We start from the raw sequence: 13,092 nt of genomic DNA, 5'->3' as shown, positions 1-13,092 counted from the left end.
GATAAAATAATGAAAAATTGATGGGGACATGAGTGGTTATTTCCTAAGAGAATTTTACAGTTTCAAACTTCCAACCCTAAATTTTCAACATTCTAACTTATCACTATGCTAGTACGATATTCGCATATTCGAAATTTAAACTGTCGAATACAAATTCTAGTTATTATAAGAAAAACTTAAAAACAACTTGTGAGAAGTTAGCTTGGGAATAAAGCTAAAATCACTTCTTTTCCTATCTAAAAGGCTAAAAGAAAAGAAAGATGCAACTCGACCACATCTTTATTCATTACCACCACCCAACTCCATATGTATTAGATAGCTCTTGATCAAGGATTCTTGAAAAAAAAAAGGCAAAAAGAATAACGATAACGACTCCACCAAGGCAATGGAGTTAATTAATATGATTGTGCGGACTAGCCTCGCAAAGGCTAGTAATACTGTCAGTTTTGACACTTATGAGTCTTCGAATTAAAAACAACACTTAAAGGAATGTAAGCTCTGTTGGTTGAGGACGTCAGTAGAGAACTAGAGATCGCACGCTCGGTTCCCTTTTAGCGCATTTAAAAAATTGTGACAATCCTACATCGATTAGGAGAGCGTCCGGGGCCAGAACTAAAAGTGCATGCTCAAGCTTAGTAATTAAGTGGGCTCGTAAGCTTTCTCCAAGAACATAATCTTGTACCAATTGAGCTTGGCCCTGAGTGTCTAAAGTGAAGACAATATCGATAGTCTTTAAGGCTTAGGGCGTCACAGATGGTATCAAAACCGAGTACAACCCATTTCTAGGAACGGAGGATTGTGATAGTCCCACACCGAGAAAGCAATTTCCCGCAAAGATAATACTCCTAATTTCCTAAATCACTAAAAGTTAACACATTTTTGTCATAGAAATGGAATCCAGATAACTTAAAGTTTTTACTAATACTTCGAATTTGATTTTTTGAATATTAGTTACTCTTATGTTCCCAATGGAGGTCATGATGGTATGACAGTAGTCATGGGCCAGTTTCATTATAAGAGGGGAAAAACAGATAATCTTCCTAACTATTTTGTATTTGAAGTTTTCAAATATCAATATAAAACAAAACACATCCATAACGGTAGAAAATGGTTTTGTTACTCGTACAGGCTCCACGTGACCGCCCAAAAGACCTAACACATTAACCTATACGTGTAGTGGACGCTTCGGATACTCCTTCGAGTGATGTAGGATTAACACAAATTTAGTTGGTATCGAGATAGTCCGACAACATAGGTCGGGAAGGTACGACATGACAGTAGCTTGCCTTCTAACCAAAGATTGGCACCGATTTTATCTTACCTAGCAAGATAGATCTCCTTTATTTATCTTTAGGGTTGCTTGATTGCTTATGTCTCATCCCTTATTTTAGTAGATATGTCTCATTGCTTTAATTTTGAATTTTGATGACTAAGAAACTTACACGGAAAGCCTCTTCAGGATCTCTAATATAACTATCGTCATGTCATTAGTGACATGCAGATATCGTGTTGCAAAAAAAAGTTATTAACACTATGTTGCACTTAAGTTATTACAGACGGGCACCGTGATTGTTTTCCCATTCCATATTTGAAGTCCGTACTCGAAAGGACATATCTTTGCATAAAATTCTTTATTGATTACACGTAATATATTTATAAAGGGACACAAGTTATTTCAATTGATCGTTAGTACTCGGACCTACTTTCTGATACCCACACTTGAGTTAAGTGAATTCAGACCGACTAATCATAGACTACAATAAGAATAACAACATAGATAGGAGATACATACGTGATACATGAATCGATAACTCTCCTTATACAAGCTGCTGCAGGAAGCCTTTAGCTTTAAGGCTCTTGACTGTGTCTTGTATGGCATCTTCGATAGGTGTAAAATAGAGCCCGAGTTCGAGCAGCCTCTTTGCCGCATCTTTGCAGGTCACAAGACCTGGCTGGGTATCCTGAGGAAACCTGTTCATTCATCCCGACTGTTGTATCAGAAGTCCAATTAATCTGAGATGATATATGAAACTCTTTGATGTTTGAAGCAAAGATAAGTTAGAAATGTATCAATGCTTTTTATGAAACATAAATCTACTGGAAGATTGATTATAGCCAATTTCGATTCCCTTAACAAGCTGACAACAAATTGCACAGGAAAAGAAGACTTGTTTTAAGATCTAACTCAATTACAGAGATAAGAGCATGCAAACCAACTAATTTATACAAAAATCATATACCTTTCTAAAAGCAACAACCTTAAATAGGTGTGTTTCGGAATATCCAAGTGATGAACTATCTCTAGTTGGGTTGACAAACTGAGATCTAAAGGCATTATCTAGTGCTTAATTGCTTTGCACCGAACTCCATTTTTGGTATTTAAAGAGTTCACGAAACTCACTAGTTGTAAATGGTTTTATTCGGACTATTTGGTCGAATAGAGCCCTGAAGTAGCTACAGCTAATTATAAATCTGTATCATTGTAATCTCCACAATGATCTAAAAGTTCTAAACAATTAACTGAGAAGCTATGGAACGAGTATGTCGTACTGATAAAGTGAGAGAAGCAATCCAAACCACTAATATTCTCTAGTCGTACTGATATGATTCCTGTCTTTGCTAAGAATTATAGGGATCATTAAATTCTGCTTTCCTTTATGCGTTTAATTCATAAACAGATCTTTATGAAATTTTTAACTTTTTTTCTCCAATTGGTCATGCCCTTGTAGTGACACGTTAAGGATAGCTACTTTCGACTACCCTAGAATGTCTTGGGCTCAAAAGATTGTAAGATATTAAGAATCCATAAGAACTTTCTGACAATGATCTGAGCTCAAAAGATTGTAAGATATTAAGATACCAGTTGTGGTTGTAGTTGGGGCATTCTCATCCCCCAAGTGGTCTTGGACATCTTTTACCCCGAAAGCTAGCTCTAGAGGTCAGGCTTTCCTTACACGCTTATAAGGTGACTACAACCCCTCCCAAAAACAATGTAGGACTAACTCCAACAAACCTAACAACCGTGGTTCGATCACTGCTCTCCTCTACGGAAAGCAACACTAGCTACCAAGCGACAGAGTGATTTTATCTTCTGATTATAACTTCGATATCCACAAAAAGACAGATAAAAAGATTAAACTAGGTCTGCGAAGTCCTCAATGGTAATAGACTAATATTCACAGCAAGAGATTGGTAGTTACCTATGAACAGGGAATTCAGGGCACAGTTTGGAAACAACCTCAGCAAAATCCTTAAATTGGTAGATGCCATTAGTACAAAGATACCTCCCGGAGGCGGACAGCGTCTCATAGAGCAAAACCTGCGCGGTTGCAACATCCTTCACGTGCACTGCTCCAAGCCAATGACATTCCTGTGTGTCATTAGATCCCTGAAGCAGCTGTTGTAATACTGCACAGCTAGCATTCAAGGATGGCTGAAGGAGTTCACCCAAGCAGGTCGATGGATGAATAGCCACCAAGTCCAGCCCATGCTTTTTAGAAAACTCCCATGCTGCTTTCTCTGCTAACGTTTTCGACACTGGATACCATTTCTGCGTTTTAATCTCGTAAAGTTAGCTTGCAATAAAGATCAAAGTTTGTTCGATGTAGCTAATCTTTTCAATGTTGGTTACTTCAGTAAAGATGGAGTAATTCTAACAAATAAATTAGTACATTATTCTTTCGAAGTTTCATACTTCGATTTTGGGCCAAGACGCTACGGGGTTTGGTTCATGATGAAGGCTCCACAAGCCCACTCAAAAAGCCTCAACATTTCTTGAGCTTTGAACACACACCTATAGCGTAGGCTTAGGATGCTCTCCTAAGCGATGTGGGACTATCACAAATCATACTAAAACTCAAACATATACAAGTGTTGGAATCGGAGCCAATTTTGGCTCGACCCGACTTGTCAAATTCAGAAACCGAATGCGCCATTGCGTTCGTCTCGTCGAGCTCTTAAATTTAGAGCAAAGAATTACTCGAATCCGATTCCGGATGAATGAGAAATTCGAGTTTGAAGTTTGGGTGAAAAAACGGTTAAGTCAGGGTCTGAAACGTCAAACGGGACAAGTTAGATCAGGGGTCGTTTGAGCGAATACCACGCGCATCCAAATCTGTGGGCACATTTCGGTATTGATCTGACGGTGGGCGTTCCACCCGAGATTTTCACCCAGATCCGACGTCCCAGATTATAACCGACTTCAACAATCAGTTATACTTCCTGTTTGGTCCCTAATTCCGAACAGATATGTCTTTTAACCCAACAGACACTATGCATCCATTCAACTCCTATATAAACCAACCAAATCCACTCCAATTTTCAATCAATTCATTCTCTTCTCTTCTTCTCTTCCCTTCTAACAATTAGAGGTTCTGGTTAGCCTAGAATATCTAATTAAAGAAGTATTTTCTAGAGGTTCTGGATAGACTAGAATATCTAGAAAAGGAAGAAAGAAGTTCTTCATAGGTCGTCTAGAACATCAATTCAATTCATTCTCTTCTTCTCTTCCCTTCTAACAATTAGAGGTTCTGGTTAGCCTAGAATATCTAATTAAAGAAGTATTTTCTAGAGGTTCTGGATAGACTAGAATATCTGGAAAAGGAAGAAAGAAGTCTCGAGTGAAATCTGAATTTCCAAAGCATCTAGAAGATCATCCGCATCAGTCAAAGAGCTCATAATACTGACAAAGGTTCGCCCGCTTTCAGAATATAGAAGTACCATCTTAAAATTCTGAAAGGTTAGTCGTTGTATCCCGAAGGCATTCACCCTAACGTTTGGTACTGTTACGGGGGTGTAAAATGTCTTAAGGAAAGAGAATTTATTCTTGCCTCGACTACATTAAACACCTATCTCGGTTAGCCCGAAAGAAGGAATATTGACTTATCTTTATTCTTTAATAGTTTATCTCTCTATAAAGTTAGAGAAAGGAAACTCTGTCCGAATCAAGCCAAGACAGAGAGAAATCGACTTATCGATTAATAACCAGAGAACAACAATCTTAAGACATTTTATATAGCGATTATTTCTCTGGTTATAAGATATTAATTTGGCTTACTTTCTGTGTGTTTTAGAAAAGGAAATGGCACGAACAAGAACCACCCTACGGGTTCTTCAGCCTAACACCACATACGTGGAAAACCCAGAGATGTTCAAGGGAACTGACTTCGCTCTGAAGCAGAAGCGAGGCAAGTCGAGGAAAAGGCAAAGGCCTGTCGAATGCTACAAATGTAGAAAGCGAGGCCACCTAGCCAAAGATTGTCACTCCACATATGACAGTCAAAGGGAAAAAGCTGATAACCAAGCTTTATTAGCAAAAGACACCGAAAATCGGAATCACCGTCTAATGATTACTGAGTTCGAAAAGGCGTTTGATCTACTTCATAAAATGAACCTCTGTGCAGAGGCACATGAAGATAACCTGGTTAACAACCAGAGATGGTGGGTCGATTCTAAGACAAATCATCACGTTTGTAGTGACAAAAGCCTATTCTCTTCCTATACAGAGGTAGCCGAAGGAGAAACCTTATTCAAGGTAAACGGCTCGACCACCCAAGTCAAAGGAAGGGGAAAGATCGTGTTAAAATTCACTTCCGAAATAGAGGTGACTTTGACCGATGTACTCCATGCTCCAGACAATCAAAAGAACTTGATTTCTGGTTCTCTTTTAAGTGAGAACGGGTTCAGACTAATCTTTCTGTCAGATATCGTTATCATATTTAAGAAAATGATGTATATTGGAAAGGGCCACTTATGTGGGGGGTTATTTCAATTAAATGTTACCCATGTAATGCCGAAGGCACCTATTATTAATAAAATTAATAATTATGCGTATATTATTGAGTCCTCCAATATTTGTCACGAAAGATTAGGACATGTGAATAATAAGTCATTAAAGACATTAATGAGCTTGGAGTTAAATTCCGAAACTCGAAATTTACTCAAGACGTACATGTCAAACATGTGTATAGTCAAAAATGACTAAAACGTTGTTCAAAGTCTTTAGACTTAATTCACAATGAACCCTATAACCTAAGAACGGTTCAAACATAAGGTGGAAAAGGCAATTCATTACCTTTATCGATGACTCCACTTGGTTCTGTTACTTACTAACACGTAAGGATAAAGCAATCGAAAAGATCGAGCTTTATAAAATCAAAGTAGAAACTCAACTTTGTAAAAAGATTGAGGCTTTGAGAAACGACTGAGATGGAGAGTATGAATCTCCCTTCGCCGAGATATACGCCAAGAATGGCATAGTTCATCAAACGGCAACTCTTTTGGTATAATGGAAGCACAGAACATTAGAAGGGATAAAACTCGATCAGTGGAGATTAAAAATCGATGATCAATCTAATCTCGATGAATTTTGTGAAGTATTTCACTAAAATTCTACTACTAGCCAAGAACAGAAATAAGGTTCAACCCATGGTGACCACAAATGTTGACTTAGTTGATGACTCTTAAAATATCTTCTCGATAACAGAGACATCGAAAAACTAAGCGACACCTTGACCACCAAGTATCGACATAAATACTGGGTGTGAAACCGTATATCGAGAATACATAGAGCGATCAATGATGAATACATGATCCTAAAGATTCAATTCGATGACAAATCGAAGATGACAACCGCATAAGTTAGCGGAAAAGTATGTCAAGACAAATGTCAAAACCTAAACGGTTAGACAAGGTCGATGACAGAATGTTCTCGTTATACAAAAGCTACGAGACGATAAACTGTTCGAAAGAAATCATCGGTCTGAGATAATGAAAAATTCCGTGAAACACTCTCGAATACAAAGTTGACGAAGAATGCAAAATTCTGAAATTAAACTTGTCTTCGAGAAAGTAAGTTATTTCGTATAACATATTCAGGCGGTAAATAATTCTCTAGAAGGTCCTTAGGCCTGTCTAAGAATTACAAGGAATCCTCAGATATGTTAAATGGAAGGACCTTGGCTGAAAGATCTCAAGATCAGGAGTTATTATAAATAAATCCTTAAAGTCTTTGTAAGGAGGTCCCTAGTTTTGTATCATTACAGAATAGTCCTTATAAATCCTCATGGCAACCTAATCTTCTTGGATAGACAAGAGAATTAAGGTTGATAAGACGTAAAGTTGAATATTACATCATTCGGTCTAGACGTGACTCGAATAGTAAATTCAAGGGTCTTGGTAAGATTTTCAATTCAAGAGTATGAACGAAATCTAGAGACGATAAAGGACAATAATGAATGATAACTTTGATGATCATAGTCTATCAAACGAGTATATATGATTAAGACATATAACTTAAGAAAGAGTTAAACGAGAAACTCGCCTTGTATTATATCTCAAGGTTTTAATGATCATAAATCATCATGTTATAGAACAAAACTAAAGACACTACACTAAAGAAATTGTGTACGAAAATAGTTTTGAGGAGAATCCAATGGTTACCCTAGAACTGTGGGGGCAGATATTGTTACATATCTGAACAGTACCCTATATGGAATACTATAAAATTCCACCCAAATTGACGAATAAGAGAAAATACTCTTGAAATGTGGGGGGAACCAAAAGGAACCAAAATGCCAATTATAAATGGCATAAAAGTCTCTATATTCTCCTGACGATACAACATCATACGGACGTGAAAAGAGGGAAATTATAGAGTACCTCGGAAACCAGATTTAACCAATAAGAATGTTGGTCAATAAGGTTTAATTAAGTTAAGAACTATAGTTATATTCACTAAGTTGTGACAAGAGTCGGAAATCAAGTGTGTGAATATAAGTGATGACGTGAATGTCCAAATTCACTCAACAAATCTGGGAAAAACACAAATGGAAAGAACTTCTCTTCCTAATCCTAAACTAAGTAACGAGATTCAACCGTGAATCATCTGTTCAAAAGAACAGACAATACTAGTTAGGAATAAGAAAGTGTTTAAGAAGATATGATTCGATGTTTTTCCAGATTGAATCATTACTCATGATTGATAATCTAAAGTGCAAGGTTAGACAGAGAATGGTAGAATAACCACTCAAAAACCACGATAAGCATAAATACTTGAATTTGAACAAATTCAAGAAAGAGTTATCATAGTAACAAATAGTTCTTAGCTATCTGAGCAGACTCGTATTAATTGGTTGTACATATCATAAAAGAAAACGAAGATATGTGGACAACACTCGAATCTCAGATACAAAACAGTGGTTATGACAAACCACTAAGGGCTACGATATCACAAAATCCTCAGAGGCAGACGTGCATAGCTGGATCAATAATGTAATCCTAAAGGCCTTGATGGATACATTGTTTTGGAGAAAGCAAAGGAAGTAGGTGAACTTCCTGGAGGATATTTGTTTGTGATTGAAGCCAGTGCACGCAATAAACCTAAGTAGTTGTTGCGTAGGCACTAATACGGTAAGTCTAGAGAATTCAAAATAAATAGACTAGCACCGTAAAGCAATTGCTCTCAAGGAATGCATAAATTAATTATGCTCAATCCTACGTTACCTGGCGGATCCGTAAAGAACAAGGGTGAACAAGAGAGTTGAAATTGCATCATCAAGGGGAATGTGGCAAAAACGCCTAAAGTAAATGAGTAAAGGCATGGTGAAACCCTACCTAGATGACTGGAGATCCCACGATCTAGGTTCAAAGGGCAACTGAAGCTATATCCTGACTCGACAGTAACACTGTAAGAGATTTCTATCTCTTACCCATTCCTAGGATGATAACAGTGTTGCCTGCAGTGAGAGGCTAAGCATTAAGCTTTTAATGAATCCGAAAACTTAGAACTTGATTCTAACGTGAGGTATAGCAGGATACCTTATTACGGATAACCTATATGTGTGTGAATTGATGCCGGTTCCGTGGGAAGGTCGTCTAGGCCGACTTCTCTAAAGCACACATGAATTCGGGAATGTTCAGGGCCGAAATGAACACAACCGAGAACCTAAGTCGGTAAGGGATTAGCTGTGTGATAGCTATTCAGGTTTACAATTTCCAGGACTCAGTTCAAGACGATAAGTTCACTGCCGTCCTTGTAGACCTTGTAGTTATTCACTAGGAAAGGTTCAAAGTCGAAAGACTACCTTCTTCCGATGCAGCGAAGTTCCGCATATGAGCTCTTTTAGTGTCAGTATGTCAGTATAGTATGTTTGTATATAGTAAACCTCGAATTTTCATTCATGTGGGGGATTGTTGGAATCGGAGCCAATTTTGGCTCGACCCGACTTGTCAAATTCAGAAACCGAATGCGCCATTGCGTTCGTCTCGTCGAGCTCTTAAATTTAGAGCAAAGAATTACTCGAATCCGATTCCGGATGAATGAGAAATTCGAGTTTGAAGTTTGGGTGAAAAAACGGTTAAGTCAGGGTCTGAAACGTCAAACGGGACAAGTTAGATCAGGGGTCGTTTGAGCGAATACCACGCGCATCCAAATCTGTGGGCACATTTCGGTATTGATCTGACGGTGGGCGTTCCACCCGAGATTTTCACCCAGATCCGACGTCCCAGATTATAACCGACTTCAACAATCAGTTATACTTCCTGTTTGGTCCCTAATTCCGAACAGATATGTCTTTTAACCCAACAGACACTATGCATCCATTCAACTCCTATATAAACCAACCAAATCCACTCCAATTTTCAATCAATTCATTCTCTTCTCTTCTTCTCTTCCCTTCTAACAATTAGAGGTTCTGGTTAGCCTAGAATATCTAATTAAAGAAGTATTTTCTAGAGGTTCTGGATAGACTAGAATATCTAGAAAAGGAAGAAAGAAGTTCTTCATAGGTCGTCTAGAACATCAATTCAATTCATTCTCTTCTTCTCTTCCCTTCTAACAATTAGAGGTTCTGGTTAGCCTAGAATATCTAATTAAAGAAGTATTTTCTAGAGGTTCTGGATAGACTAGAATATCTGGAAAAGGAAGAAAGAAGTCTCGAGTGAAATCTGAATTTCCAAAGCATCTAGAAGATCATCCGCATCAGTCAAAGAGCTCATAATACTGACAAAGGTTCGCCCGCTTTCAGAATATAGAAGTACCATCTTAAAATTCTGAAAGGTTAGTCGTTGTATCCCGAAGGCATTCACCCTAACGTTTGGTACTGTTACGGGGGTGTAAAATGTCTTAAGGAAAGAGAATTTATTCTTGCCTCGACTACATTAAACACCTATCTCGGTTAGCCCGAAAGAAGGAATATTGACTTATCTTTATTCTTTAATAGTTTATCTCTCTATAAAGTTAGAGAAAGGAAACTCTGTCCGAATCAAGCCAAGACAGAGAGAAATCGACTTATCGATTAATAACCAGAGAACAACAACAAGTAGATCATTTTAGTTAACCCTAGAGATAGAGGTTTGGTAGTGTACCTGGTGAGATTTACAGTAATCAAGATCAGTCCAAGAAGTTTCATCAAAAGGAATAGTGCTACTAGACCAAGATGGGTTAGGAACAATTGCAGATATAGAAGAAGTAAGAACAACCCTTCTCACATTAAACTTTCTAGAAGCTTCTAGAACATTAAGAGTACCTTGTACAGCTGGAATCACCAATTCCAATTCTGGGTTTTTGGGATCTTCTAAAGTGCATGGTGATGCCACATGAAACACTCCTTGACATCCCTTAATTGCCCTAGAAATTGCATCTTCATCGAGGATGTCTGCCTCAAAAACCACCAATTGATCAGGTAGTGGTAGTGGGGAGGAATTAGTTAGGTGGGTGGCGGAGGAGCCGGGGAAAATGGTGGCGTGAACGGTGTAACCCTTGTTAAGTAATGTTTGAACTAGCCATGATCCGATGAACCCATTGGCTCCGGTCACACAAACCACCTTCTTCTCTAGAGTTGTTGCCATTGGTTTGATCTCTGTATAAATTGGTGATGGAAGTGAACCAATTTGATTGATGATCAGAGGAAGAAGCAGGTTTACAGGCGCCCTCTATCACTGTTCAAAGCGCCTCCCTTAATGCAAATTTGTGAAAAAAATTTATAGAACCAAATGGCTATGAAAATTTCAATCCAAAATGAAATTTGACTAGGTTTTTTTTTTAACAATACCTTCTAAAAAAAAATGTCGAAATTTTTAGGTAAAAATGGCCAAAATTTCCACCGATGCGAAATTTAATTGAATGAGACGTCTTTAACACTTCTGGAGGCGTTTTAACGCTGGGAAATGATAGAGTGCCCAGCAATTTTGCCCATTAAATTGCCCAACTTTCCTTATTTAGAAATAAAAGCGGTCCCCACCGTAGTCAAACTTTGAAAAACCCTTGTCTTTTTGTGATTCCACATCAGCTGGGCAATTTAATGGGCTAAAAACTGGGCACTCTAGCATCTCCCTTTAACGCTTCCCTCAAAGTTGTGGGGGAACCCAAAACCTCCCACTAGATAACCCAAAGGAGATCATATATGTACAGTTAGTTTCTCTTTGAGAAAAGCCAGAGACCCATATTAGTGATGCGAAGCTGTGAATTCTTGGACATTTGTAGGTAGAAAGCAACTCGTCTATACATGTAGGGGTGAGCAAATATCGGTTGAACCAGTCAAAACAAACTTGACCAATTATAATTAAATGTTTTATCATTTACAATCAAATCAAGCCCCATCGATTTGGTTTGACTTCAACTAGAGCATTCAAGAACTGTTCAAACCGGCAGACTGGATGTTTGTCATATTTTCCTATAAAAAAAATCTTTTAATAGCTTTTAAACAATTTAAAATTACATCACAAACTTAAGTTAATAATTTTACAATGATGGTATTTTATAGTGATAAATTTAATTAAGTTGTTACAATTATAGTATTTTGCAGCGATATTTCTTGAGAAAAGAGTATGAAATAAATTTTGGTTCAAATTCATATGTTCATCATACTTTTTGCACTCCAACCCAGAAAGATAGTTGAAGGAAGGTTTTATTAAAATGTGTTTGTTAGCTTTCATGATCGAACCAGGAATCAAGTCAAAACATCTTTCCCCTAGCGGCACATAATAAGAACAAAAATAAAACTTTATCAAGAAAGGTTTTATTGGTCATATACTTAAGAGAGTGCAAATTCATAAAGCACCCTGGGACTTATAGAGCGGAAACCATGTTTCTGACCACTCTAGCTAAGGATTATCGGCAAACAAAAATAAAATTTTTTTGTATCTAGGACAAGCAAAATGATTTTTTTTTCCCTCAGCAAAATAGTCTAATATGTTATCTAATCTAAAAGGAAGATCAAAACAAACTTGGTCCCATGAACTTCCGAAATTGAAATTGGTCACCAAAAAGAATGAATTTGCACCAGCCGGGAATCGAACCCGGGTCTGTACCGTGGCAGGGTACTATTCTACCACTAGACCACTGGTGCCCTTTGTTAACAAGGTAATGAAAGACTCTTAAGACCATTTTGAAGAAATTATATCAATGTTGTTAAATTATTATCACTATTAATTACAGTAGTCAGTGTTTTTGATTAAAATGTCTACCAATGTCATGGGATGTTTCTCTTTCTAGATTACACAAATTTTAGTTCCGTAATCCAGGACATAGCACAAAACCTTTTAGATTAATCATGATTATGTCGACTGGAAATGGGACAATCATCTGTGAATAATACATTGAGATAAAGTTTGGGTTAGGAGTTGGAAAACCCAAAATAACACCAATCGTTGTGGAAGAAGTGAGAAGCTGACTGAAAGCTATCGTGGCCAAAATAAAGAAAAAATGCAATAATCCCTCTCCTTGACGAATGGTGTCGTCCATATAGAAACTCTAACACAGTATCATATATAAGAACTAGAAGTAGTAAGACAATGGTGTAACAACTGAAACCAGTTAGAAGAAAAAACTAATGGTGTGTTTGGTTGCAGGATTATTAAGTAGGATTTCTATCAAAAGTGGGATTTGCTAGGAATCATGAATCTTTGGTGTATTTGGCTACCAAGAATCCTAAAACTTTTGAATCCTAAAGATTCCTAATTCTAAAATTTGTATTGGAACAAAATCTCACCCTACCTCCTGGGAAATGTTAGGATTTTGCATTAATTTATCTACATTTCAAACTTAAAATTAAAAAAAATATATTTTTTCAACAAAAGAATCATTTTAATAAT

The 13,092-nt window shown here is 37.3% G+C and overlaps 1 protein-coding gene and 1 non-coding gene across 2 annotated transcripts; both read right to left on the bottom strand.

Moving 5' to 3' along the window:
• Positions 1 to 1,616: 1,616 nt before the first annotated feature.
• LOC147539994 (NAD(P)-binding Rossmann-fold superfamily protein) lies at positions 1,617 to 11,091 on the bottom strand. The gene is made up of 3 exons (XM_086643376.1): positions 10,366 to 11,091; positions 3,201 to 3,550; positions 1,617 to 1,971 (listed from the first exon to the last, which is right to left on the bottom strand). Exons 1-3 carry the CDS (start codon positions 10,846 to 10,848, stop codon positions 1,818 to 1,820), a joined length of 987 nt encoding a protein of 328 aa, XP_086499502.1. The 5' UTR covers positions 10,849 to 11,091; the 3' UTR covers positions 1,617 to 1,817.
• Positions 11,092 to 12,276: 1,185 nt separating this feature from the next.
• TRNAG-GCC (transfer RNA glycine (anticodon GCC)) lies at positions 12,277 to 12,347 on the bottom strand. The gene has a single exon. It is a non-coding gene; the product is annotated as a tRNA-Gly (tRNA).
• Between the last annotated feature and the right edge of the window lie 745 nt (positions 12,348 to 13,092).

The sequence above is a fragment of the Eschscholzia californica genome, unplaced genomic scaffold (assembly GCF_041429995.1).
Source record: "Eschscholzia californica isolate CP2 unplaced genomic scaffold, dmEscCali1.0.p SCAF_5, whole genome shotgun sequence".
NCBI classification, from domain to species: domain Eukaryota; kingdom Viridiplantae; phylum Streptophyta; class Magnoliopsida; order Ranunculales; family Papaveraceae; genus Eschscholzia; species Eschscholzia californica.
The sequence above is the reverse complement of the archived record's forward strand: the minus strand, read 5'-3'. Positions and strand labels throughout refer to the sequence as shown.

What these genes read in the sequence shown, in the direction of transcription:
- LOC147539994 (XM_086643376.1), bottom strand. Translation starts at nt 10,848, where the DNA reads ATGGCAACAACTCTAGAGAAGAAGGTGGTTTGTGTGACCGGAGCCAAT. An exon ending in ATTACTGTAAATCTCACCAG is followed by an intron (nt 3,551 to 10,365) that starts GTACACTACCAA and finishes ATTAAAACGCAG; the next exon opens with AAATGGTATCCAGTGTCGAA. An exon ending in CCTGAATTCCCTGTTCATAG is followed by an intron (nt 1,972 to 3,200) that starts GTAACTACCAAT and finishes ATGAATGAACAG; the next exon opens with GTTTCCTCAGGATACCCAGC.